We start from the raw sequence: 24,375 nt of genomic DNA on the forward strand, positions 1-24,375 counted from the left end.
AGCTTAAGTTTTAACATGGTAAATAACCTTTAAAAAGAATCACAATTTCTACATGAGCTGAATTACCCTACCTGAAGGTATAGCTCTAACAGCAGTAAGGTGTGATTTGCTTTTCCAACTTCAGTCATGATCTGGACACAGCCAAAACTGTAAAAGGAATTGCAAGGCACTGTGAATTCAGATCAACTTAAATCTCAAAACAGGATGAAACCAAGGAAAATTCTATCTAGTTCAAGCCTTCACTTCTGGTACCCAGGAAAGAGAAACAAAGCTTGTGAGTACTGGTTAGGCAACAGTTGTCTCCATACCTTGTTTTCAACCTGGGAGTGACACACAGTAGCTAAGCTGCCTGGTTCAAGGGTTGCACTTTCTGATTGTGCAATCCAGGCTGGCAGATTTTGGTTAAGCACATCAACAGCAACTTTCCCCAAGATGTGCTAGAAAGGCACACTGGAGGGACAAACCATGACAACATCTTAACTGCTAGCAGCCAGAGAGCTGGGGTGCTGGAGAAAGCACCTTCTGCCCAGCCCTGATGCAGCAACAGTGGAAGGGGATCTGAAAAGTTAATTAAGCAAAGGCAGTTTTTTTAAGCCTGCGTGGGCCACAAGAGTGGCTTCAATATGGCATAGCCCAAAGCAGAAATAGGAAGTGAGATCTTACTGACAAGCGTGTGAGCTAAAAGCAAGCATTTACTTCCTGATTGTTCATACAACCTGCTCACATGCTGTGACAAGAGCAAAGATTTTGTTTTAAAACAGAAACTGCTATCACTTAATAGTGAAAAACTTAAGACAGAAGACTTGGCCAAGAGGCTTTGTCTTGTAACTTGTTTTCTTAAACCAAGCCTGCCAGGCACCTGAGATTGTAGACAGCAATCCTTTGGTAGCCCACACATTTTTGTACAGAAAAAGGACAGTAGATTAGCACCAAAAGACAGTTAAATATGAAAAATTTGAGATTCACTTGCTTGTCTCCAGGTATAAAATCACTTCAAGATAGGGCTCATATGAATGAGTTCTTGCATGGTTTATAGGCAGAGAGCTAGTACAAAGTCATTCAAACCAAAACACGGGTGAAGGTGGATTTTATAAGCACTTTGAAACAGCTAACATTTGTTGCTATGATTTAAATAGGTCCTCGAGGAGAAAAAAAATACACAGAATCAAGGGTTCACTTATGTTTAATTAGAGACTGTTACAAAGTGGTAGATATACATTACAGATTTGTATATGTTAATTAACCATTCTTGAAGCATACGGTTCCCAAGGGATGCAAGTGATGTTAACTCCATATTCTCTTTCAATCTTCTTTGTAAACTGAATGCTAATAAAATTAAACTATGGTTACTGTTACTATTATTTACATGCACGAAAATGATGCCCATACTTACCGATTTCCCACCTTCTGGAATTAAATTCAACATTAATATTTTGCCACTTGTCATTTTTCAAAAGATCAGTGATTCCTTCCCTTTCATATCACTTACACAAAAGGTGGATCAAGTTACAAGAAAAATGTTCCTGACACACTAACTTCTGTGGCTGTATTACTACTGAGAGGATACTTACTTCAATTGCATGCTTTAAAATACCTTAAGAAGGAACTAAAAACTGGAGTTTAAGTTTGCTACACAGTGACTAGAATCTCTGAAGGGGCGATTTGGAGTCATTAAGCAGAAGTCTAAAGTAGTGTGAACTGACTCACTGCTGCCTCCTGACTGCATCACAACTGGAACGACTTTGAATTGCGTTAGACTGGACAGCTGCTGAAACAGTGCATCAGAACCTGAGCTACGAATTAAGACTGCTCACCTGATTGTGAAAGCTCAGATTTCATATTTTGTTTTGGTCCCATCTTAAAAGAAAAGAAATTCTACCAAAAAATTCTGTAATTATTTGTCAAAGTTTTGCAGGGAGATGACATTCTACCATAGTTCGTGGTCTAGGACAAGGGGAAATGGTCTTAAACTAAAAAGAGGATAGATTTAGATTAGACATTAGGAAGAAATTCTCACTGAAAGGGTAGTGAGACACTGGAACAGCTTGCCCAGAGAAGCTGTGGATGTCTCATCCCTGGAGGTGTTCAAGGCCAGGTTAGATGGAGCCATGGCCAACCTGATCTAGTGGGAGGTATCCCTGCCCATGGCAGGAGGGGTGGTACTAGATGATCTTTACGGTCCCTTGCAGCCCAAGCCATTCTATGATTCATATTAGGATCTATTCCAAAGAAATGTACTTTTTGTTGATGAAACAGAACACCACTACCCTTTAGTTATTCCCCATTCACTCCCAATCTGGGGTACAAGTAGAGCAGGTCAGCATTCAACCACTGTCAAAACTGAGACTTCACACGGTAATTCAGCAGCCAAAAGCAATCAGTTACTTATTTCAACTCATTACTGAGCAAATCGCCTTGAAACCTGATCCCCTTGAAACCTTACATTTTGGTATGACGAGCTGTGCCAACGTTGTATGAGACTTCAAAATTCTGAAACAAGCAATACTGCTGGAAGTGTCAAATCACTTACGAAAACAGAGTATAAAAGCATTCATATGAACTGGCAAAACTAACGTTTCTGTCTGGCTACCACACTAGTACACAGTCTTCCAATATTTTGTTTTTATATAATTATCCACCAATGATTTCAAAAGCCCTTCAAATTCACTGTGTGATGATTCACTTCACTTCACAAGTGTATGTTAAGGCACAGAGTTTCACAGCTTATGAAACTACGCTATGTGCCACAGCACAGAAAACTTTCATCTCCCACGCTGATAACATAGAGATGAGGTACACAGGGCTTAAATAAAAGTAAGCTAATAAACCATAGAACAAGAAGCTCCCAGCTTACAAGTACAGCAAATTAAAATTCTGTTGGCAGTAGGCAGTAATTAGCTAAAACTAAAGAAAAATCTAAAGATTACATTACTGCTACAGTCTTAAGAACAGAAATGCTTATCCCCCAACATAAAAGCCAATATAATACCCTGTAATTGGTTCACTGATAAAACAGCCTTTTATAACAGGCACGATACCAAAGAACTAACTTTGATTTAATATCTTTATGTTTTTCAGTAACACCAAAGGCAACTTGTTAAAGTTCTATATTAAATTTTCCTTGTGCTTGCAGATATTACTGACCCACAAGAGTAGTTAAAATCATTACAGACCTTTAAAAAAAAAACAACAAAAAAACTAGACGTTCACTCACTACTGAAAACAGTAGTAGGTAAGAAAGATACATTGACATTTCAGAGATCAAAATTCCCCTTGTACTGAAATGGTATCATTTGAACATATTTCAAATAGAAATGTCAGGTACTTACAGATTAAACTAACCTGTACTGGCAGTGCTGTGGGATATTTCTTCTCTACCAGTAAGTAGCAAATGCTGAAATTCTGCTGCTAGTTGACAAAAACACAAATTGTATTAAACCAAGGAGTTTAACCCATAATTTAGTTTTTCATTAAAAAAAAAGCTGCCAACCTTCAATTACTGTAATTTGTTGCTTAAGAAAAGCATAAGAAGTCAGGGCAACTATAACATTTCTGGTATTTTTGACACAAAAGCCAGAAGTTTAACACGGTAATCCCTTTGCCTAACACAAATATAAAGGAAATTACAATACTTACATTGTCATGGTCCTTCATTAAATAGTCTCAAACTGTTTTTCTTATTCTAGACTTTACCAATGAAAGAGCAAAGTGTATTTTCTTCGACTAGAAGCTAAAGAATTCAGTAGTTGCAAGTATCACACTCTTCTACAACACAATGAGGGGGGGAAAAAAAGATTCTGCATGAAATTTTTCTTTTAAATCATCATATAATTCCCTACGTTGGGACACAATGAAATAATTTCCTTTGGTTGCATGGCATAGTGTTTGGTAATTCAAAATTACTATTAGCTAAAACCATTTATAAATATTGGTTACTAAGGGCAGAAGAAGCTGACCCTCTTTCTAAAAAGCACCTGGGACCATGGTTAAGATGTAGACAAGATTTACAACGAAATTTTAGACATTAGAAACTTGAATCTGTTATAAAGGTAGCTAGCTAACAGATATGCTGTAACTGCAAACAAGGTATTTTTTTTTGGAAGCTTTCAGGCTCTCAAAGTTGTGTGCTCCTTTGTTTTTAGTCGAGATGTTACTTGCACGAAAATACTACTGTTTCCTCAAAACATTCTAACTTCCTTAAGATAAGTTCAAGACTTATTTATGGAGAAGTTAAATTCATTATTACGGAAACAGCAGTGCTGCTGATTGTTCCTACTGCCTGTAAGAACAGCCTACAATAGAGCCTGTAACAATCAAACAAGTTAGTGTAAACTTGCTCAAAAGGTTCAAGTGCCTCATTACTCACAACAGTGAACAGATGTGTAAATACCAACCCTCACAGAGGGTCATCATACAGTCAATACTGACTCATCGGAATGATCAGAACAAAGGATCGAAGGATAACGTCCTGGACCACATGGTTCAAGAAAGGATATAGCTTTCTGCAAAAGCAGCACGCTGAAGTGCCCAGCTCCCTCAGACAGACCTTCCAAGTACTTTCACATAACACGAGTGTATTCACTATACACCACAATCTATAAATACTGTACTTGAACTGCATTTTCTTCCAGTAGAGCTTTACCAAGAATCTGCCTTCTCTGACAATCAAGATTGTATAAAACTGCTGCTTACAGAATAAAAAAAAACTTCTCAAAGTTCTTTTCAAAACTTAAAAAAAAAAATAATCAGTTCTGTACATTACACTTCAGAGTCACTTTTCTATCTTGATCCTCTCAAAGGCTTCCTCCAAGGTTTTCTTACCCCCAAATATCTACCTAGCCCAGCTCCAATAGAAAAACACAGTCACCAATGGCTACATTTTTATAAAACCCAGTCACCACCAATACTTCTCTGGTCTGAATACTTTGACAGAACGTATACACAAACTAAAAAGTTCTTTTGGAGGTAGCCTATTTCTCAGAGTATTATTTAAGGGCCACAATCTTTATTAAACATGGCACAGAATACATCACACAATTCTACAGCAAGTCAAAACTTCATGTGTGATGCATACTTTACATGCCACATTTCTCATTCACTTCTCTTTTCAAGACCAGTGGGTACAAATTCACCCAATTTAGCACAATTTCAGTAATTCCTGACCTTAGAAAAAAAAACCTCAAGTACCTCTACATAAACTTAAATAAAACCAAACTTTCCAAAGCCTATTTCCATTAATACCTAATATAATAGTCAGGTGACTAAAATATTATCACTGAAAATTCCACGAGCAATGAAACGTACAGCTTTGTGATATACAGACTGCTGCAATACTGAAAGCTGCAATAATGACAGCACGCAGAAGTGTCAGTTAAAAACACACTACCAGCCATCAAAATAAAAAACAGAAATAAAAGTAAAGTTTTTTGGAACTATCCTCCTTAGATGCACATGAGGCAGGGAGGAGGTCACTAACAGAACTTCAGTAAAGGAGCATGATATGAGCCTTTTGCACTAGATGAGTATTTTACAAGTTGTTTTAAAGAAATGACAGGGCAACTGGTCTAACAGCTGAGGACATATTCCCACCTTTTTAGCAGAGAGCCATTATGCCATCCTTGTGACTAGAAATACAGCAGTACTTTCACATGTACCTTTTAGGATTAAGTACAAAGCAAATGGAGAACACATTAGTTGCTGCAAATTTAAGCATAAACATTAGTCTGTGGTAACAGATCAGAGTAACATGGATATAACCTGATTAAAGCTACCAACACCCAAACACAGAACAAAAAACTTCTGTCCTGTCCAGTCCTTTCAAGACTTATGGAACGGACAGAAACATACACAATGGAAGTGAAGAACGTGTGAACTACAAGAAAACCCTGAGCTAAAAGCCTTAATCCATACAGCGACAGCATGGAATTGTCCTAGTGTCAAATGTGTCTTTCAGAAGTAGTATGAAATTCATTTTCCTGAAATTGTCCAAAAGCAGTTTCAAGAAAAAAAAAATCCATAGCAATGTGATGCTAAGAAGTACCACGCTTTGTGAGCAGAATATGCAAAGCCACAAAGAAACGGCTAATTTACTCCTGAATATTAGTACACACAACTTAATAGCAACAATGAAAACCAGAACTGCATTTTTGAAACATTTTTCCATGAACATAACAAACCTAGTTATCTTCAGTAAAATCAGATCAAAAGTTTAATCTGAAAATATATAGCTCGGAGTATCAATTCATTAGATATAACCCAAGCGTGGATCTAAGTAGGGTACTCCATTATAGACAACACAGCATTTGTGCTGAATTTCAGCTTTGTGTGCTGAAAACTGAATATAAGTAGCTGCATAAAAACTACCTCGTGTTGCATGAGTCTTAAATGGAAACTGATGATAAAGTTCACTACCATGCATTTGAAATTTGGCTATTTTTTCATCTCAAGCCTTCACAAGATAAACTTAAATCAAGAAGTACAAGCCATACTGAAAAATATTTTTGGTTAAATGTTTCCTTAGATATTCCAGGAGAAGTAAGAACTAAACCAAATGCTCCTATAGACCAAATATGCGAAATAAAGACTAGTTGCAGTAATGTATCTTAGAGTTGTTCTCATCTTCACTGTTATCAAGTACAGCATCACAATGAGAATTAGAAAAGCAACACCATGCTTACTAATTACTTTGAAACAGTTCACAGAGGATGTCAATTTTCCAGTCAGAATAGACTACTTGGGAGACCCCCTATAGTGAAAATGTAAAGGGCAGAGTACAAAACGAGTACAACAGGAGTGTGAAATCCATTCTTTGAACTAAAGAAGAATTACAACTCACTTTATCCTTTAATTAAACTTGCTGAAAATCACAAGTGGGTCATTATTCAGCACAACCTTGAAAAAATGAAACATTTTGCTCATCAAAAAAATGCCACAAGTTAAAAAAACACAAAAAACAAAAAAGATTTAAAAATCTGACTCCAATGTTTGCTAATTCAAGAATTCCATTGCTGACAGGCTGCAAGACCTCCTTGGTCAAAATCTGTTCTTCTGAGGCTGAAGTTGTCTTTAAGCAACCTCAGTCATTCAAAACCAATACATTTCAGAGTGAGCAGTAACACTAACGCTAGTTTTTCACAAGGGGTAATATTTTTATTTTTTTTTTGCTATCTACTGAAGAAAAGTATTAACTTCAAATTCCCATATCCTTAAGCAAATTTTGGATATGCAACAAAATTCCTCCAGGTTTCAAGGAAACGCAAGCATTTTCAGTACATCATTGCAATAGACAAAATATTAGGTAGTTGGGTGTATTTAAGTGACTGATGCAAAGGTTTTCCTGAAACTGATGAACTGAAACATCTGTGGTTTTGATTTCTCATTCTTCCCTTCTACTTTACAAACTTGAATATCTACTTCTTCCTAGGGCTCTACATTAATATTCATTGTGGCACAGCTCACAAATGCAGCAGTTAATATCCTCCTCCACAGAAACCGTATTCTGTAATTTAGGCTACGCAATTTTGTAACTAGTAATATCACTTATTAGCTAAATACCTAAGTATTTTAAGTACTTCAATAAATACATCTCCCCAGTAAAGGAAACATGAGTAATTAACCTTTACATGCCACTACTTCAAAGACTACACATAGTCACATTACCAAAACCAAAAACCAGTACAGCACAAACACAATGCAGGGAAAGGGGGCAGGGTACAGCGTGGCTGAAGGACTACCTGACCAGCCATGAAGGAAACACGTTCTGTAAGAGAAATGGTACCCAAACATCTTACAACACATTCCCTCCCCCTAAGACTCTTAAAAACACAGTGATAATAAAAGGATAAATATTAATATAGAGCCCGTCTACCAAAAGAATAAAAAACCTAAATTAAAATAAATTTAGGGGCCTTCACCAAACTTGCTGCAAGTTTGGGGACATAAATATCCAACAGCCATAAAGCTGTGAAAGCCCCTGGAAGGAATAAAATAAATCCCACTTGCCTCAGACTGAACAGGGCAACACTGAGACTCTGCCTCAGCCTGTCCTATGGCAGGGCTATAGGAAGAAGAAAAATTTAAGTTTTAGAAAAAACATGACCCAATTAAGTGAAAGACATGCATTCAACGTTAACAAAATTCCAGTGATCAAGCAAACAAAAGGAAAGGACTGCTATATCACCTACTTTGTTAGACCAAAACAGAACTTTTTTGTAGTTCGCAGCTAATTCTGAATTGCACAGTTCATTTTGCTCTGTAACTTGATCAGTGGAACATAAGTCAGTTGTTCCGGGGCATTTTTTCCATAACCAATAGTATTTTTTTCCATTACCAATAGTAGTTACTGTTCTAATTCACAAAACGTTGAGTTAAAGATTCCATCAGCCACTGAAAGTGTTGACCCTCACCTTAATTTTTATGTAGAAGCTAGACCGGTACAATTATTAAGACATTTACTATTTTAAAATGACATTAATTACCATTTTAAATTGCAGCCCCAGCTCATGGACTGGTACATCAGTCTTAATTTAACTGAAGAGTCATAATGCCCTTCTTACTGTTTCTGAAACTCAAGTAATCTTGGTATTTCATTTTTTGTCTTGTATTTGGAATTATTTGATTATTGTAAAATAACTCCAGGTTATATCCCGTACACTTTTATCTTGTTTTAAGAAAGCAAGTTATAAAATTCTGTGCAAGTATCATTCAAGACATCCATACACCGAAATAACTGCAGAAACCATAGAAGGCAGATGCAGCTGAATATGTTTCTAGAAGCTTGTTTATGTTCTCCCATGCATGCACAGAGCGAGGAATAGTAATCCACTGAAATCATTAGATATACATCCCAGCCTCAAATTTATTATCAACGCCTAAAAATCTCATCTGTGGAAGGAAAAAAGCTCCAAACATTTTAGAAAAAAATTTTGTCCATATAAACCAGACATATTTTCAAAATTTTATTTAAAACAGACTTTGCAAAAGGTAGAAAGATATCCTAAAAGAAGAACAAAACAGTCATATCAACATGTCTGAAAAACTATCACGGGCTCTTCTGAGATTACTTCATGCCAATTTCAACCCTTTAACTCTAAAAATTAGCAAATATACAAGATCAGCCTCATAATGATATTGAGACACCATGCGTGAAATAATTTAGAACTTCTTATACGAGTCCCAGATGCCATACACACTAAATATCTTGCATAAGCATTTTTCCCACCTGTGTCTAAACAGTTTCTTGCAGCCTGGTTTGTTTGATTTTTCATATTCAACACTGACATTACGTTCAAATTTAAATAAAAACTGATCAAAAGCCATTTGCAACTTCTCATTTCACTATGAGATCTGCCACAGGAAATTCAGGCAACAACTGAAATCAAAGCTTCTGCCCATGTGATTATATCATCACAGTCCTGTAACAGATATGTTTTGCTGTACTCATAAAGCCTTCTGCAACCCCTTTCCAGGGGTTGATGAACTAAAGCAAAAAAAAAAAAAAAAAAAGGTCTGCATGGCTGCATGACATTAGGAATTTTGCTGGCAAAACTATGCTGACTAAACTTTGTACTGTAAACCAAGCCTTAGTCTTTATACAAGCAATTAATACATTCAAAAGAGTTTTACCCTTTTTTGGGAAGCACACCATAAATCCAACTCTCTGAACATTAAGAAGCAGTATCCAAAGAAATGAAGGCAGGGACCAACAGACAACATATGCACTGAAATACCTGCCTGTTTTCAGGAGAAGAGTACGTACAAGAGACACAAGAGTAACTAGAGATAGCAACATCGCAGCTCTTATAGCACAGAAATGACAGGAGCAGGAAAGGCAGTATCCACGTGAAAAATCACAGAAAAACTGTTCACCTGCTTGTTGCATATTATTAGAGTACCATACAAATAACACGTGGCAGTGCTTAGTTAAGGATTATAACAATGTTATTACTAAGAAAAACTCAATTTAAAATGTGTCTGCACTGTAAGTCTGCATAGTATTAGCTACAAAATGATGCTATTATTGGAACAATCACATTTACTATTTAATTGGGGAAACTCTTAATAAAGACAACTTGCAGAATATGCTGAGTTAACAGTACATGCAGTAAGGTTTTCAAGTACTTTCCCAGGAAAGGTAGGGTTCTGAAAACAACGTACCAATGAGTTACAGAAAGACACCAAAGGGAGAAGGTATTTGCTTTACTAGGGGCAGGAGGGCCAAGCATCCTTACAGCAGCAATATGATCTTCAGAAAAAGCAAGACGTTTCATAGTTCTAAATGCAAAAGTTAAGATCAATTTATAATGTATGAATTTTATGCATAACATTACAAAAAACATTAAATGCAAGACACTAAAAATCTCTCCAGTGCTTTGTTTTGTAGTTATCCTTATTAGATAAAGAAAAACAGAAGAAAACCAGAGTATAAGAGCATTGCCTAAGCAAAACAGTTTTATCTGTTAGACTTTTGTATAAAGCAAGATGAAGAGCTAACAAAACATCTGACATCAAGGCCCACTCAGCACATTTGCAAGCCAAATAGTGCACATCTGACAGGTGACCAGCAGATAACCAGTGACCAGAGAAAACTGCTTCTCAACAGAGGCTTGGAGTTATGGTCTTAAAACTGCTAACCATTTCAGAAAAAGTGCCTGACAATTCTTAATGGTTAAACTAAACTAATGCAATTCAGCTGGAATTAGAATGTACTGGATGCTCCAGTGCCTTCATGAGGTATTCCATGACCCCAAGTTTGAAGTTGAGAGACAATGTAGTATAGTAGCTGATCTGTATTTCTGAGCAGCTAATAGAATATGGAATAAAGCCACATGAAGTACTTCAAGTTTAGCTAAAAATACACCCATGAGACTTTCAAGTGAAAGAATCACAATACTCATTATAACAACTAGGTAAAAAAAATCCACCGTCAACAAAAACACATATGGAACTTAAACCAATACAAAAATACTGAAACTCTTTCTAGCCTACGCTAAAAGAGGAGATATCCCCATAACCTAAGTTGCACAAATAAGGCTTGAGGCTGGAACATGTATTTAAAGTTGACCTGCAAATGAAAAAATCATCACAACAGGTGGAAAAAAGGAGTGAAAAGACAAGGAAAGCTCTAGCTTCCGTTCCCTCCAAAATGTCTCCCCCTCTGCATTTTCATTCTCACCAGAAATATAACACGTTAACACAGCAATGTTAGACATTCAGAGAATTACAGTCTTGATGGTCATCTGTCCTTTTACTCAGAAACAGATAACTAACCTGTATGGGTAAGATTTCTCTGTGATAGCTGTAATTAGGAGAACTGATGGAAAAATCTCCTACTCTACACATTTCCATTAACTGGCTCAGGAAACTTGGCCTGAGCCAAGCTTACAGCCTGATCACAGCACATAGTAGAGGGCTCATCCTATAGGACGATGTGAAATTCTGAATATTCTGAAAATAGAAATGCAGCATGCAACATATTACTCTATTCCCCTTAGTTTCTTTTGCACACTGAGAAGAAAGTCAGGTTTCTTTTTCTTGTTTGCAGGTCAACTTAAATACAACATCAACTGGAAGTCACTCACCCATGTGACATGCACCTAAGCTTCTAGAAATCTTCATCTAAAAGGCTCCTGAAGTTCATATGCTTTTGCACATTTAAAAAGAGTCGGTCAAGGAATGAACTAACAGGAAACATCTTGCACTAGCATGCATCTTGCAGCAATCACTTTTATATCCTACAAATAAGTGCCAGGACTAGAAATCATTTAAAATCATTGAGGACAAGAAAGCACAAATAAGAAGCATATGCCATCATGAGAAATTACAACCAAGAGTTAAGATGTGCCTCCTGCAGCCTCATTTTTGATGCGTCAGTTAATAAGTGTACAGGTCTTGTCTACTCAGACGTGCAGCTAAGGAATAACTTAAGCTTTAAAATAAGGAATTGAGACTTTATCAAAAAAGCACCAATAATTGTGTTCATTACACCAACAGCTACCGTGGCATGCATCTGTACAAACCTTTCAGGCAGTGGTCCACAGCTGGTCATGAATGAAAAGGCATATAAATTTTTCTCTTCTTTTATTACAATGAAGTTTATAACAGTACAGAAAAGTCACACGACCTTAGTGGGTCAGTTTACTTAAACCCTGGAACAGGAGGAACTCTAAATACATTAAATATTGTTACATGTTCAGACTTAAATGTACAAGTAGTTGGGAACAGTTACAGCCCTCACCAAACTATGTTGGGGACACAAAGTCCAACAGCACTTGAAGTGCTGTGAAGGCATCATTTCACAAATAGCAACATAATGTTACAGAACTTGCCTTTAAGGTGGTATGTTCATGTAATTCCAGCGCCTTCACAATTTAACGAACCATATTTACTATACTTCACTTCTAAAAACCTAGATGAAACATGAAAAAGAAGCCATACAGTATAAATTGCAACATCAGGAAAAGTTCCTGTTATTATTCCAAATAAATTTTCCCATGTAAAATAAGAATGTCCAATAGTTCCTTGCATGTGGGGAAGATACTTATTTTTTTTTAAAGTCACAATGAAGCCTTAATTGACGGAAGCTTGGCTATATTAACAGCACAAGATGAGAAAAGGTTTAATCTCCAAACCTATTAGAGTGTGTGTAGTAGCATCAGTAGCGGCCACCTTGCGACATTACAGGAGGTCTCATTCCCATTGGAGGACGAGGAGGTCCACTTTGGTAGGGGGGCACCATCGGAGGTCCCTGACCATAAGGAGGCATCGCCCCAGGAAGATATCCTGGCATGCCCTGGTGATGAGCACCATACTGACCTATAAACAAAATATTTAAGATGCAAAGAAGAATTCATTTTGCAAATGGACAAAGCTGTTTTTCACAGTACGTCACTAAGTTTTAAAGAAGTTACAGCAAATACAAATCTTCTAGAGAAAAGAAAACTAGGAAACTTGTGATTACCATGAGGTGGCATGGGAGGTCTCATCCCTTGTTGCTGTGGAGGAATTCCTGGCTGTGGTGGCATCATACCTCCAATTGGTCCAACTGGTGGATTACCCAAGGAAGCTTGTCCTGGCCGAGGAAGATTACGCTGGTATTTAGGCAACTGTGCCCTTCTCTCTTCCTAAAACCAGGAATAGACAACCATAACATGCTGTAAGATAAACTCAGCAAAGGCAAAGTAAATAAATGTAGCAAAAGTGGATTACAGGTACTGAACTATCAGTATCTCAGAAATTCTAGGTTGCTGCCAGTAAACATTTCACAGTAACATTTGGATTTTTCCCCCTTCTGCCAAAGTTACTGCATTAATATTGGCTAATTCAGTATTTTGCATACAACACAAATTCTCCTCCTCCCTCAGCTGAGGAAAGCCTTTTCCTCACAACAAGATGAGGCAAAACAACAAACGCAGATCTAGAGATATCCGAACTAAAATTAAGTTTCACTTGTTTTATCCATCAATTCCTGATTTCTGATTGCTGTAATAGCACCAAGACCACTTCAAACTGTTAAGTCCTTCGTCTTACACTCATTAGCTGCATCTATTTAACTTCAAGCTTAAATCACAAACAGAAATAAACTCCAAATCGTATTTTCAGTTGAGCAATTCCCTATCACCAGAAAGGTAAGACTGAGATCTAAAACAGGATCATTGCAGGATGGCAATCATCACTTCTCAACCAAGGACATTTTCTCAGCATGTGGTTCTGTTATATTAGTCCTGCAAGTTTTGCAATCTCACCAATATTAAAACATTGTTATACAGAACATAGAAAAAATTCTACTTAAGTCAGCCATATCGGCATAAACTGCACTTTCTTTAAGACAATTAAAATATTTTAACTTACCAGCGATATATCCTCATCTGGATGGATCAACTTACTGGTTGCACTGGTTGTCGTAAGGGTAGCAGGCTTACTTGTTATAGATGTAGCTGGCTTAGCTGCAGTACTGTTTGTTGTGCTAGTGGTTGAGGCTGTAGACTGTGTGTAAGCAGGGAATGTAGGCTTGGGGGGTTCTGTTGTTGTTGCAGGTGTAGAATTCAAAGGTTTGAAATCAGTACCAACTGGACCTGGAACAGCTGCTGCAGCCTGTGAAACACAGAGATAGATCAATATTTATTTCTTAAAGCATAAGAAAACTTAAAAGATGTCTGCTAGACCTCTGAAACCTTCCAGTGAGATACATAATTAAAATAAGCTTGACAAAAGTAAACTTCAGCCTTATCACATACTAAAGCAACTGAAAACAAGACAAAATAAAACCCAGTATGTACATACATATATATATATATACACACACACACACAGGAAAATCTAAAATTTGCAGGTCAAAAGCCACAACTAGAAAAAAGAAACAACAACAAAAAAATCCTATCAAAATTTTTACCTCAAATACTGAGTTTGGTAAAATGTCTAAATCCTTCATAAATCACAGATTTATTAACAGCCTATAAGTATAAATTGTCTCACTAAATTATTAGCAAACTTTAGCAACCATTAGTTTAGAGCACAGCTCAGTGTTAGCATTTATTAAAATTAGGTATTTTAAAAATGTTTTTATGAAACATTTAAGAAAACTCTATTTTATCTTTTAAGCATTCTCTCCAAAAATATTAGTGTTTTTTTTGTTTTGTTTTGTTTTGAAGTACTGTATCTCTCTACAGACCTTTAGTATCATTTCTGAGTGAAGAATCAACTGAAGGCAGATGAGGTCAGATCACTACTGATCACTACAGATGCCAGCATCTCATCTTTCCTACTTTGTTCTTAAATTAAAATTTTTAAACAAGAAAAGTTGGCTTTATCAGGCTCTCTCTGAAGATGCACTAATCTTCAAAGCAAGCTTTAGTTATGAGAGAATGCTTTTGTTTACAGTTATTCTATGAATTCTTTGCTGAACTTTCCTGAAAGTATTTCCATTTTTTGCACGTAAAGCAAATCACAAAATTCCCTACATTACGATGTACCATATTAAACATTGAACTAAAAAGCCTTCACCATGCATCAAGCTAACCACTGCCCACTAAAATGCATTTAACTGCTTTCATGCTTTTTTAACCCTTTAGAACCAGGACACAGCATTTCATTTTTTCACTCTAAGAAAAATTGGGCACTTTGACATGCTTATTTCTAGTAAAATGCAACTCACAATCAAGGACTCTGCAGTTTTACCAGCTAAACATAATCAGGAATACAACAAATTATCTGAAGATGTTTAGTCAATTTTAGATTTTACAGAACGGTCCAAAGGGTTAAGTTGCAAAGCAATTTGGTTTTATCTGTGACTTCCTGCGTACTTGTGCTGTGCTAGGAAACAGAGCGTTAGAAGATACTGACAGACTTTCTGAATTGGAGGAAGCTGTACTTGAGCTTGTGACAGGTGTCCCCATCTGTAGCATAAAAGAAAGGAAACAGTGAAAAGTCTCCAAACAAATGGGTGGAAAGTGTCCAGATGAAAGGATTTCTTATGCTAGGGGCTGTGCTTTTGTAAATGAGCATCTTCCCTGTAGAAGTCCAAAATGCAAATAGGACACTATGAAGTTTTCTGCAACATACTCGGGAGCAAGTAAAAACTTATACACAGCAAGTAAAATCAAAACGTAGGTCACAAGCCATTTTAAGGCTATAAACTCCCACTTCCCTCCCCAAAACATTTAAACCAAGCTTTACCACCTTAGTTAACTCAAACTTTGTAAAGCAAAAGACCTCATTCAGACAATGTTTAACCCAATTTGAACAAAACTACAGAATAAATTAGTCCTTCTATTGGTAAAAAGCCCATTACGAAAAGAACAAGGGAGAACAAGTCATGTCAAGATTTCCACTTTGGAAATGTTAGGGTAAGTTCTATACAAGCAGATTCCTGTAGCTGACTAACACCTCCCTTCACCCACCCAAAGCACCCTTATAATGACAACTGAAGGGGTTAACAAACAAAATGTTTTGCCTACTCCTTTCTTCCCCACTGCTTACAGAACTTCAGTCTGGTTTCATGGCTGTTGTAAGACAAACAAAAGAATCTTTTAAAATTCATTCAAACACTACACTGAATTAAGAATCAACACAAGCAAGAAATGTAATCAGTTATTTCTCAGGTCTCCTCACTGTTGACACAGTGGTAATTTGAAGACGATAGCAACAGATTCCAGGCTATGAGATACCTTACCTGCCCTGCACTCGGAAAGAGTGGTTTAGTAACTGGAGGCTGAGGGGTAGGTGCTGACGCAGCAGGAGCTGGAGGTCTGTTAAGGATGCCTGGTGCTGTAACAGGCTGTGCTTGTGTCATTGGAGGCATCCCAGGACGAGGACCAACAGGTGGCGGCATACCTACAGACCACAAAGAATCTGTAATGACTCACACTCAAGGAAGGAGCAGTATTCCTTCAGAGGATTCTGTTGCCAGTGCTCTTTACAATCAAGTCTTCTCTAAGGAATATATATTTTTAAGGCAATAGTAAAAGAAAATGTAACAAAGTGTAATGCCAGCAGTCAGTCACCATATACAGCAAGTGCAAAAGGCAGAGGTCACGACCCATTTTAAGACCATCAATTTCCCTCCTCCCTCCCCCAAACAAACAAAGTTCTACCTTAATTTACCCCTAAACACCAATAAACGTCCATGTATAGGCAGTACCTCAAACACTTCTGAGCAATACTGAATCAAGTCATGTTTTCTACTACAATTTCACTGATAGAAGATAGTTATGCTCTCAATAAATCAAGGCAATTAACTCTGTTTTTAGCACGCTGTGCCTATGCTGCTCTAGGAGAGGCTGAGACAGGAAGTTAACAGCTCACACGGCTTCCTACACATTACTGTGCAGCAGAACCAGCCTGTAGCTGTCCCATTGGCTTGCTTCCTCCTCCAGTGAGAAATCTGGGCAAACCAGCAAATCTCAAACCACCACCTTCTGAACACAAGGCTGTTTGAGAGCTACAGAAGTTCAACAGGTCTGCTCTAGCTATGGTATGATCAAAATTCCAGTTAATCTCTTTACAGAAGTATAACATCAAGACTATTTCTCATTTCCCACAACATTTTTAAAAATAATTTTAATTATAGTTTTCCAGCTGCAGCCACAGACATTAAAAGAGAAGAATGAAGAGAGACTGGGCAACACGAAAAACAGGGAAACAGCAGTAAGAATAAAATTATATTCCATTTTTTTCTTTCACAACAGTACCAAACCCAACTACTTGTAGTCAAAAGCCACAAAATAATCACTTCACCTTTGCACAAGAGTGGCTTCTGCAGCAATCCATCTGCATCAAGGTGGTAGCATACATATGTATATTCTTTATAGAAATCTTAACTCTCAGCAGAAATAAAGTTTAGCTCTCACCACAGTATGCATTTGACAGCCCTGACCTACCTGGTGGCATACCAGGCATAAGAGGTGGTATTCCTGGCCCAGGGGGCATCATTCCACCCATCGGCATCATCCTGTTGAACAAAAAGCAAGCATCAGTAAGAACATCCATGATGAACTGTTAAAACAACTGGCACATACCTGTATTAGATTAAATACAAAAATAATTTCAGGAGGCAATCCAAAAACAGCAGACTCTAGAGAAGACATGTTTTTCAACAAGAAAAAAAAGAAAACACACAGAAAACCTCCAAACACTTTTCATTTGAACTTTAACTCTTCAACCTTTCACTTCGTCTGTTATCAGATTCCAGAACTGGCATCCATCTTGGTATATATTTCAGGATATTAGTTTTGGTATTGTGTTCTAAGAACCTGATATTAATGTACTCAGAAAATCTGCATGTAGGAAAAACAGCAACTGCAATCACACTAAAATTGCTGTACTTCTGGTATTATACGTTTGTGACACCGCAAGTCTATTTGTGATTTTGGCACCCTCATACTATTTTGACTTCCTCTAGCGAGTGGCAGACAACCCAATTCTGTAAACCTAGGCACAAAACATTGATAAAAACAGAGACTAGAAGATAACAAGGCTTCTGGAGATTTAATTACACTAACTATTCCCTACACTCAGTATAGACAAGTGTGATTTTTTTTTATTTTTAAATGAGGAATCATTATTATTTTTCTTTCACGTTAAAAACAGGAGTGTTGTTTTTTTTTTTCCAGGCCAAAATAAGAGTGTATTTCCTAACAGAAAAGTGGAATTTAAATCTAAATGATTCTTTTTATCCTTATCTACCAAGCTACACTGCAAATTGTGTTCCTCCTCTAAACTACACACACAACCCTTAATATAAGCAAACTGCTCCTACGCAGGGTGGTAACTCCATTTAAAAAAATTGACAACGACACTAAATGCTTTTAAATTGGAAAACTATATACAAAGAATTCCTTTGCAGGGAACAAACCAAGTGTAGTTTAAGTTTGCCTTCATTTTTCCAGACACTCGAAGCTGGATTACAGGAAACAAAATAAAGGAATGTCTATTACTTATATGTTTGCTAGATAGAGCAAACTAAACAGACACGCAGCATTCGATTGAGTACTAGATCACAACTATGAAGCAGTTTCTATTTTATGTAACAGTCTAGAAACATTTACTGTTGCCATTTCAAAATCAAGTGAATCATCATAAAGAGGTGAACTCTGCAAAGCAGCTTGCTACCCAGCCTTACTAATCTAAACTTGTCTACTACTGGGAACAAGCAATCAGATGCACTAATGACTGGGAACATAGTACTATCACCCCTCTTTCTGCATTCATGGTTGGAGAAAGCAAATTCAGTCTTGCCATCCATTTTGATAACCGTCAAAAAAAAGAAAAAATGCTGGACACTTGCTTCCTGCTGCCACAAGGAAGATCACTTTCTAGAAAACTGCAGGGGCACGGTTAGAACTAGTGTCATGCTAAAAACTAAGCTGCTCCCCAGGTCCTAGTTCCTTTGCTCATTTCTAAATAAAAGGTCATCAGGTTAATTTAGCAAAAGCTTATGTTTAACCAGGTAAAAGCATAACATAACATTCAGTGATTTTTTTTGGCAAATTCATTTGCATGTTTTACTAGGTAACATTACAGTCACCTAAAGGTAATAAAGTTTAAGGAGGACTAAACACCCACAAGCTTGATAAAATTCTTTTCAGCTTCCACCAGAAAAGTTACAGTCATGAACATCCACAAGATGTTTAAGATATGATTTTTAAATTCAAAGACTGTTAAAACAACATTTGTGTTTCAGAAGAGAACAACCTCTCACCTTAGTGAACTTTAAAACTCAAGCACAAAGCTCCTGCAGCAAGTCCTACAGGGTAAAGGACTAAGCACATAGAGCTGTACATATTCAAGAAAGGATATAAATCCCAAAGGGCCTATTTTATTAATATACTGTAGAATGCATTTCTCACAATATGTGGCTTTGTAGTAACCATTTCAATGAGTAAAGTTATTTCTTTATTATACAACAACAAAACCTAACAAGACATTATTCCCAAACATCTCAGCAATATTCAGAGGTTTTCAGTAAGACAGTTTCAATCTTATCAAATATATGACATAAAATGGCATAATGAATGTACCTATAATTACGTTAATGAGATGCTTACATGTTTCCACCACAAAATGACTGCATGTATTTTCTTTGTTGATGTAATCTGTGAAAATTTATGAAAAAATCAAAAATCTAACTATGATTTTCCAAACACATTATGATAGGGTACTGTGTAAATCCCAAACAAACATAAAAACCAACATCTTACTCTTGCCCAAAATAAAATTTTTATTCTCATATTTAAAGAATAAATTTAAACTATTCACTATATATTTCCCCAATAGGTTGGATGACCGATAGCCAGATGCACATTTCTGTAATACACAAAGCAGTGGTTCCCAGAAGGCTTTAAACCAACAAAATAAAATTTAAAATTGTTACATTACTAAAATTAGGAAAGAGGCAACATACTTACATATAAAGTCATACTTCGACTATACTTCTAATGTTGGTTTATAGCCACCTAGATTTTTGGTGCATCCTAATATTAAAGTCACAGAGTTCACAGGTTCCTACGTACGTTTTTCTAATTAGCTTTACTGTTTCTGTGACAGTTTAAAATGCACAGTATGAAAACGTAGTATTAAATCTTTCTAGCTACTCACCCAGGTGGCATCCCAGGCATCACTGGAGGCATGCCAGGCATCATTGGTGGAACACCTGCCATTAATGGCGGTATACCTTAACAAAGGAAAAATAAATTTTATACAACTCCAACAATATACGGTCTCTCACAAATCTAATCTAATAAACTTAGACTGAATAAATGTTTTACAGGAAGCTGTAAAAGATTATTTTTTGAATTAACACTGCTTACAAATGATGCAATATAAAAGAGTATCTGCAAATCTGCATGATTCATTGTTCCCTGTCCTGCAAGACACCAAGTGTAAGCATTCTTAGTAGAGTCTCCAAAGAACAGGCCTCGTCATTGCAGAAAAGATCAGAGAAGGCCAGCTTGTAATGTCATTAATCAGAATTCTTTCTGCAATGTATTTGTAACCTGTGTATAAATTGCCTGTTGTATGTTAGCAGACTCTAAACACACAGTAGCCTTCCTGCTCTGTATTCCTGAAATCTTATTACGAAGGATCACAAACAGATGTGACCTGTGGATTTGTGTTTAAATTACTGATCTGCCTTAATAACAAATATATTACATATACCTTCAATCTAGATGCTAGTATTAGAAATCTTCACAAAGGAGAATGTGCACACCTACCCACTGTGCAAGGGTGGTGCGTGAACCTGGAGAAACCACATATGTGCACCTTACAAAACTATTTTAATACCTTTAACCCTAGAGTTGGAAGGAACAGATTATTATTCCAGCAGTGATTTGTACTCCTAGTCAATTTTTCAGTACCTAGCTCCAAAATACTATCCTTACCTGGAGGCATCCCTGGTGCACCTGGCACAGGAGGCAAACCTGGTTGTGCCATTGGGGGAATGTACCCCTGCTGTGGCTGAACTTGCTGGGGTTGAAATGAAGTTGAAGCTGCAGATTCATCATCTTCATACTCATCAGAATCATCTTGTTGTTTCTTTTTCTGGCTTTCTGCTAAATAATACAATGCATATGGTCAGATTGAAAGCAAATTCATTTTTATCTGGAATATATTATTTGGAACAAAAGTAATTTCAAATCTCATGTTCAAAAACTCACAGACTTACAGAGAAGTAAAGCTAAGTGAGCCTACTATCATCCATACAAATAAAAATGAAAGGAAAGTGACTCCACTGTAATAAACCTCAACATAATAGGGGTCTTCCTTCATGTCAGTCTCTGGCCGTTCAGAATAAGCCAGAACAACTCAAAGGAAAAGCACACTTAGAAAGCAAAGAAGTTGAAGTATTCCTGTATCATAAGAGTACTATGATTCCTAGCCCTTCCTCCAAAAAAGGGGAAAAAAAAATCACCATCCCCCTATTCACTGGGTAATAGTTTTATTTCTGAACAGGAAAAGAAAAAAAAAATGTATCTCTTGACATTTGCCTGCCATGTAGGAAGACAGAAGCTGCAGTTAGGGATGTATTAACCCAGCCCTTACTCTTCCGAGGAGCGAGAGCTCTTTCACCCAGCTTAGTATGAGTAAGACAGACACAGGAAATCTTCACACAGGGGTAACACTTAATGAACCAGTTTTCAACATTTAAAAAAACCCCACCACAGAGGGAAAAAAAAAAAAAAAGCAGCAGAAAACCCCACTTCAAACCACCAAAAACAGTTTTATACACAAAGCCTACACATAATGAATTGAGAGGCAGACAAATACTGTACATAAGAACAACATCTGCCTGTTATTTCAAGACAAATACTACCTACTGTATGGTTAAGATATATTGGTCAACCTGGATAGCAGACTCAAAGAATATATTCTGAAATATATTTAATTTAAGAAGTGTGCTAAAAAAAATACAGATAACTAGCTAGATCATATTTTACCCTGAGTTTTTTGTTCAAGTAACCTTCTCCGTTCCTCCATATCTTTTTCTGGAATGCCCTCCATGCCATAAATTTCCAGTTCAATGTCTGTTCTTCCAGGAATAGCATTTGGAACAGCATCTATTGTTTCTTTATGTACCTAAAGAGAAAAAAGAAAAAAAAAAAGTCCTCCTGACCACAACTCAGGTTACATTCTAAATTATTCCACCAGTTTACTGTCAAAATACAAAAGCAACATCCTTAAAAGGAAGAGTCTCTCTAGCCAACCATTTTCTTGGTACAGGGCAGCCATCACTGTTGGCTACTATTAAATTCTAAAACTAGTTTATAGACTTTTCTTTTGAACACCAATGCAACGCAATTCCTTCACTCCTACATCTTCAAAGTGACTGCAAAGATCTCTGCAACATACTCACCAGAGAACTGCTGACACAGCAAGAGCCCTGTCCTTGAAACAGAGCACTACCATCTTTCCCTCATCAGTTTTCATGATTGTGGAAGCCCCCAAAGAACACATATTTAAGTTTATTAATTTAAGTTTATTAATTCCAATTTTAAATACTGTCAAGGAAAGTTTTCTGTAAGTCTAGAACTTCTTACCTGCATGCAGTGTATAGCTAAACCAGGTCCCGTATACAATTTCTTATGACATATATGGCATTTAAAGTGCTTTGCTTTTTGATGCTGTATAAGGATTTTTTCATCATCAAAATCTCTGTTACAATACCTATTGAAGATTGTTAAGGAAATATTTAATCCTGAAAGTGAGTTTCTACGTCACACTAGGCTAACTAGCATTAGTGTTACTATATTTTTTTCTAAAGGAAAAAAAAAAAGCAGAGAAAGCATCTCTAAGCTTTCATATCAGAACAAGTATTGCATGGATGTCTGAAACCAAACCTCCCTCCTCACACCACCCATTGTTTCCCTCTTCAGATAAGTTACATGTGTCAGAAAACTGACAAGATGTGTACACACGACCACAATCATAATTTGAATCCATATTATTTGACAGATGAGTTTCAAGTCCTAGTTATTTCTAAGCAGACTCCTTCCTCTCTCTGCATACTTTAAGGTTTTTACAAGTTGCTAAAGCAGTAAAGGAGAAACAAATGGGAAATCCGCAAAAGGGAAGCAAAGCTAAATACTCAGGAGAAGGGCCTATTTAATAAAACGCAACAGTAACAAACGTTTATAACAGAGAAAAGGATAGTTTAAAATTTTTTTTCCAGTCATCCAGCTACCTCAAATCTTATGACATTACGTGATTAAGTAATTAATCTATCAGTCATTAAACAAATTTGGTTTTAAACTGAAATATTTTAAGGAAGAATTTTCCAGACTTCTGTGTGACAAAAGAGACAAACCGCTATTTTTTTCTGCAGATCAGCATTAATGTTTCAGTGAACACTCCAGACATCTTGCTAAGCAAGACAGACACATTTGTTACTAGTGTGTCCTTGCTAACACAACGTGCTCCCCACTTTCAGCAAAACTTAAGACCTATTAGTACCTGAAATAGAAGCACAGCTGCCATCCAACATAAACCGGTAAATGATCTCAAAGTAGATTATAAACTCCTTTATTACACGGTTTTAGATTCGGCAAAAACGTGAGAGAAAAAGTAATCCTGTAATCACCCTTTAAAAAACAAATTACAAAAGACTGATTTGAGAAAAACCGACCAATATTTCTAGATACTGAGAAACTGTACGGGATTTTGACGCAACGATTACAAATTTGGAATTCTACAATTAGCTCTCAAAAGATCTCTTTTAACCAGGCCTGCCTCGCTTTATTTATCCAGCAGGGCTTTCCCCCGTTAGCGCCCCCCCGTCCCCGGGCAGCAGCGGCCTGGCGGCGCGGCCCTGACGCGAGGAGGGAGGACAAGGCCGCGGGGGGGGGGGGGGGGCGGGCGAGGGAAAGAGACGCTGAGGAAGGGCACGGAGCAGGCCCCACGCCGGCACTGAGCGGCGCAGAAAAGCAACGGGAGCAAACCCGAACCGAACCGTGACGGGACCAGGGGCCGAGGAGCGATCCCCGTCCTGAGGCAGCGCGGTGGGGCCGGGCCGCGCTCCCCCCCCCACACTCCCCTCAAACAGACGCAGAAGGATACCAGCACCAAGGCTTCAGCTGCTTCTTCTTCTTACGGCCCATGGCGACAACGCCCGCGACCTAGGCAGAAAAGCAAACAGCCGAACTCCTTCTTCCCTCCTTCCCTCCCCGCCAAGCCGCAGCTCCTACACCAGCCCCTTCCCGGAGGCGAGCGAGGCAGGCACAAAATGGCCGCCACGCTCCCTCCTGGCGCTGCCGCCGCGCTCCCAGCATGCACCGCGGCGCGGCGGGAGGGGGCAGCCCACGTGACGCGAGCCGGCTGTGCCCGCCGCAGCTCGGCGGTCCCGGCATGCCGCGGGGTGGGGGGGGTGAGAGGGAGAGGGCCAGG

General features: G+C 37.6%; 1 protein-coding gene across 18 annotated transcripts; it reads right to left on the reverse strand.

Annotated features, from left to right (window-relative positions):
* Positions 1-1,167: 1,167 nt before the first annotated feature.
* Positions 1,168-24,263, reverse strand: ZNF207 (zinc finger protein 207). 18 transcript variants are annotated; one of them, XR_013940728.1, is made up of 15 exons: positions 24,049-24,260; positions 22,533-22,659; positions 21,933-22,071; positions 20,877-21,047; positions 20,092-20,167; positions 19,542-19,589; positions 17,376-17,446; positions 16,169-16,329; positions 15,300-15,392; positions 13,849-14,091; positions 12,959-13,121; positions 12,630-12,813; positions 12,327-12,406; positions 10,156-10,272; positions 1,168-8,056 (listed from the first exon to the last, which is right to left on the reverse strand). XR_013940728.1 is itself a non-coding variant. In XM_080561228.1 (13 exons), the coding sequence occupies exons 1-12, from the start codon at positions 24,087-24,089 to the stop codon at positions 12,653-12,655; spliced, it is 1,494 nt and encodes a 497-aa protein (XP_080417354.1). In that variant the 5' UTR covers positions 24,090-24,260; the 3' UTR covers positions 12,062-12,406; positions 12,630-12,652. The 18 variants fall into 18 exon arrangements, 9 of the variants coding, with proteins under 9 accessions (XP_080417354.1, XP_080417346.1, XP_080417347.1 ...); XR_013940732.1 differs by having other exon boundaries at positions 1,168-3,405; positions 8,002-8,056; positions 12,327-12,813; XR_013940733.1 differs by having other exon boundaries at positions 1,168-3,408; positions 8,002-8,056; positions 12,327-12,813.
* Positions 24,264-24,375: the final 112 nt, after the last annotated feature.

The sequence above is a fragment of the Anser brachyrhynchus genome (genome assembly GCF_964034855.1).
Source record: "Anser brachyrhynchus genome assembly, chromosome: 18".
Lineage (NCBI taxonomy): Eukaryota > Metazoa > Chordata > Aves > Anseriformes > Anatidae > Anser > Anser brachyrhynchus.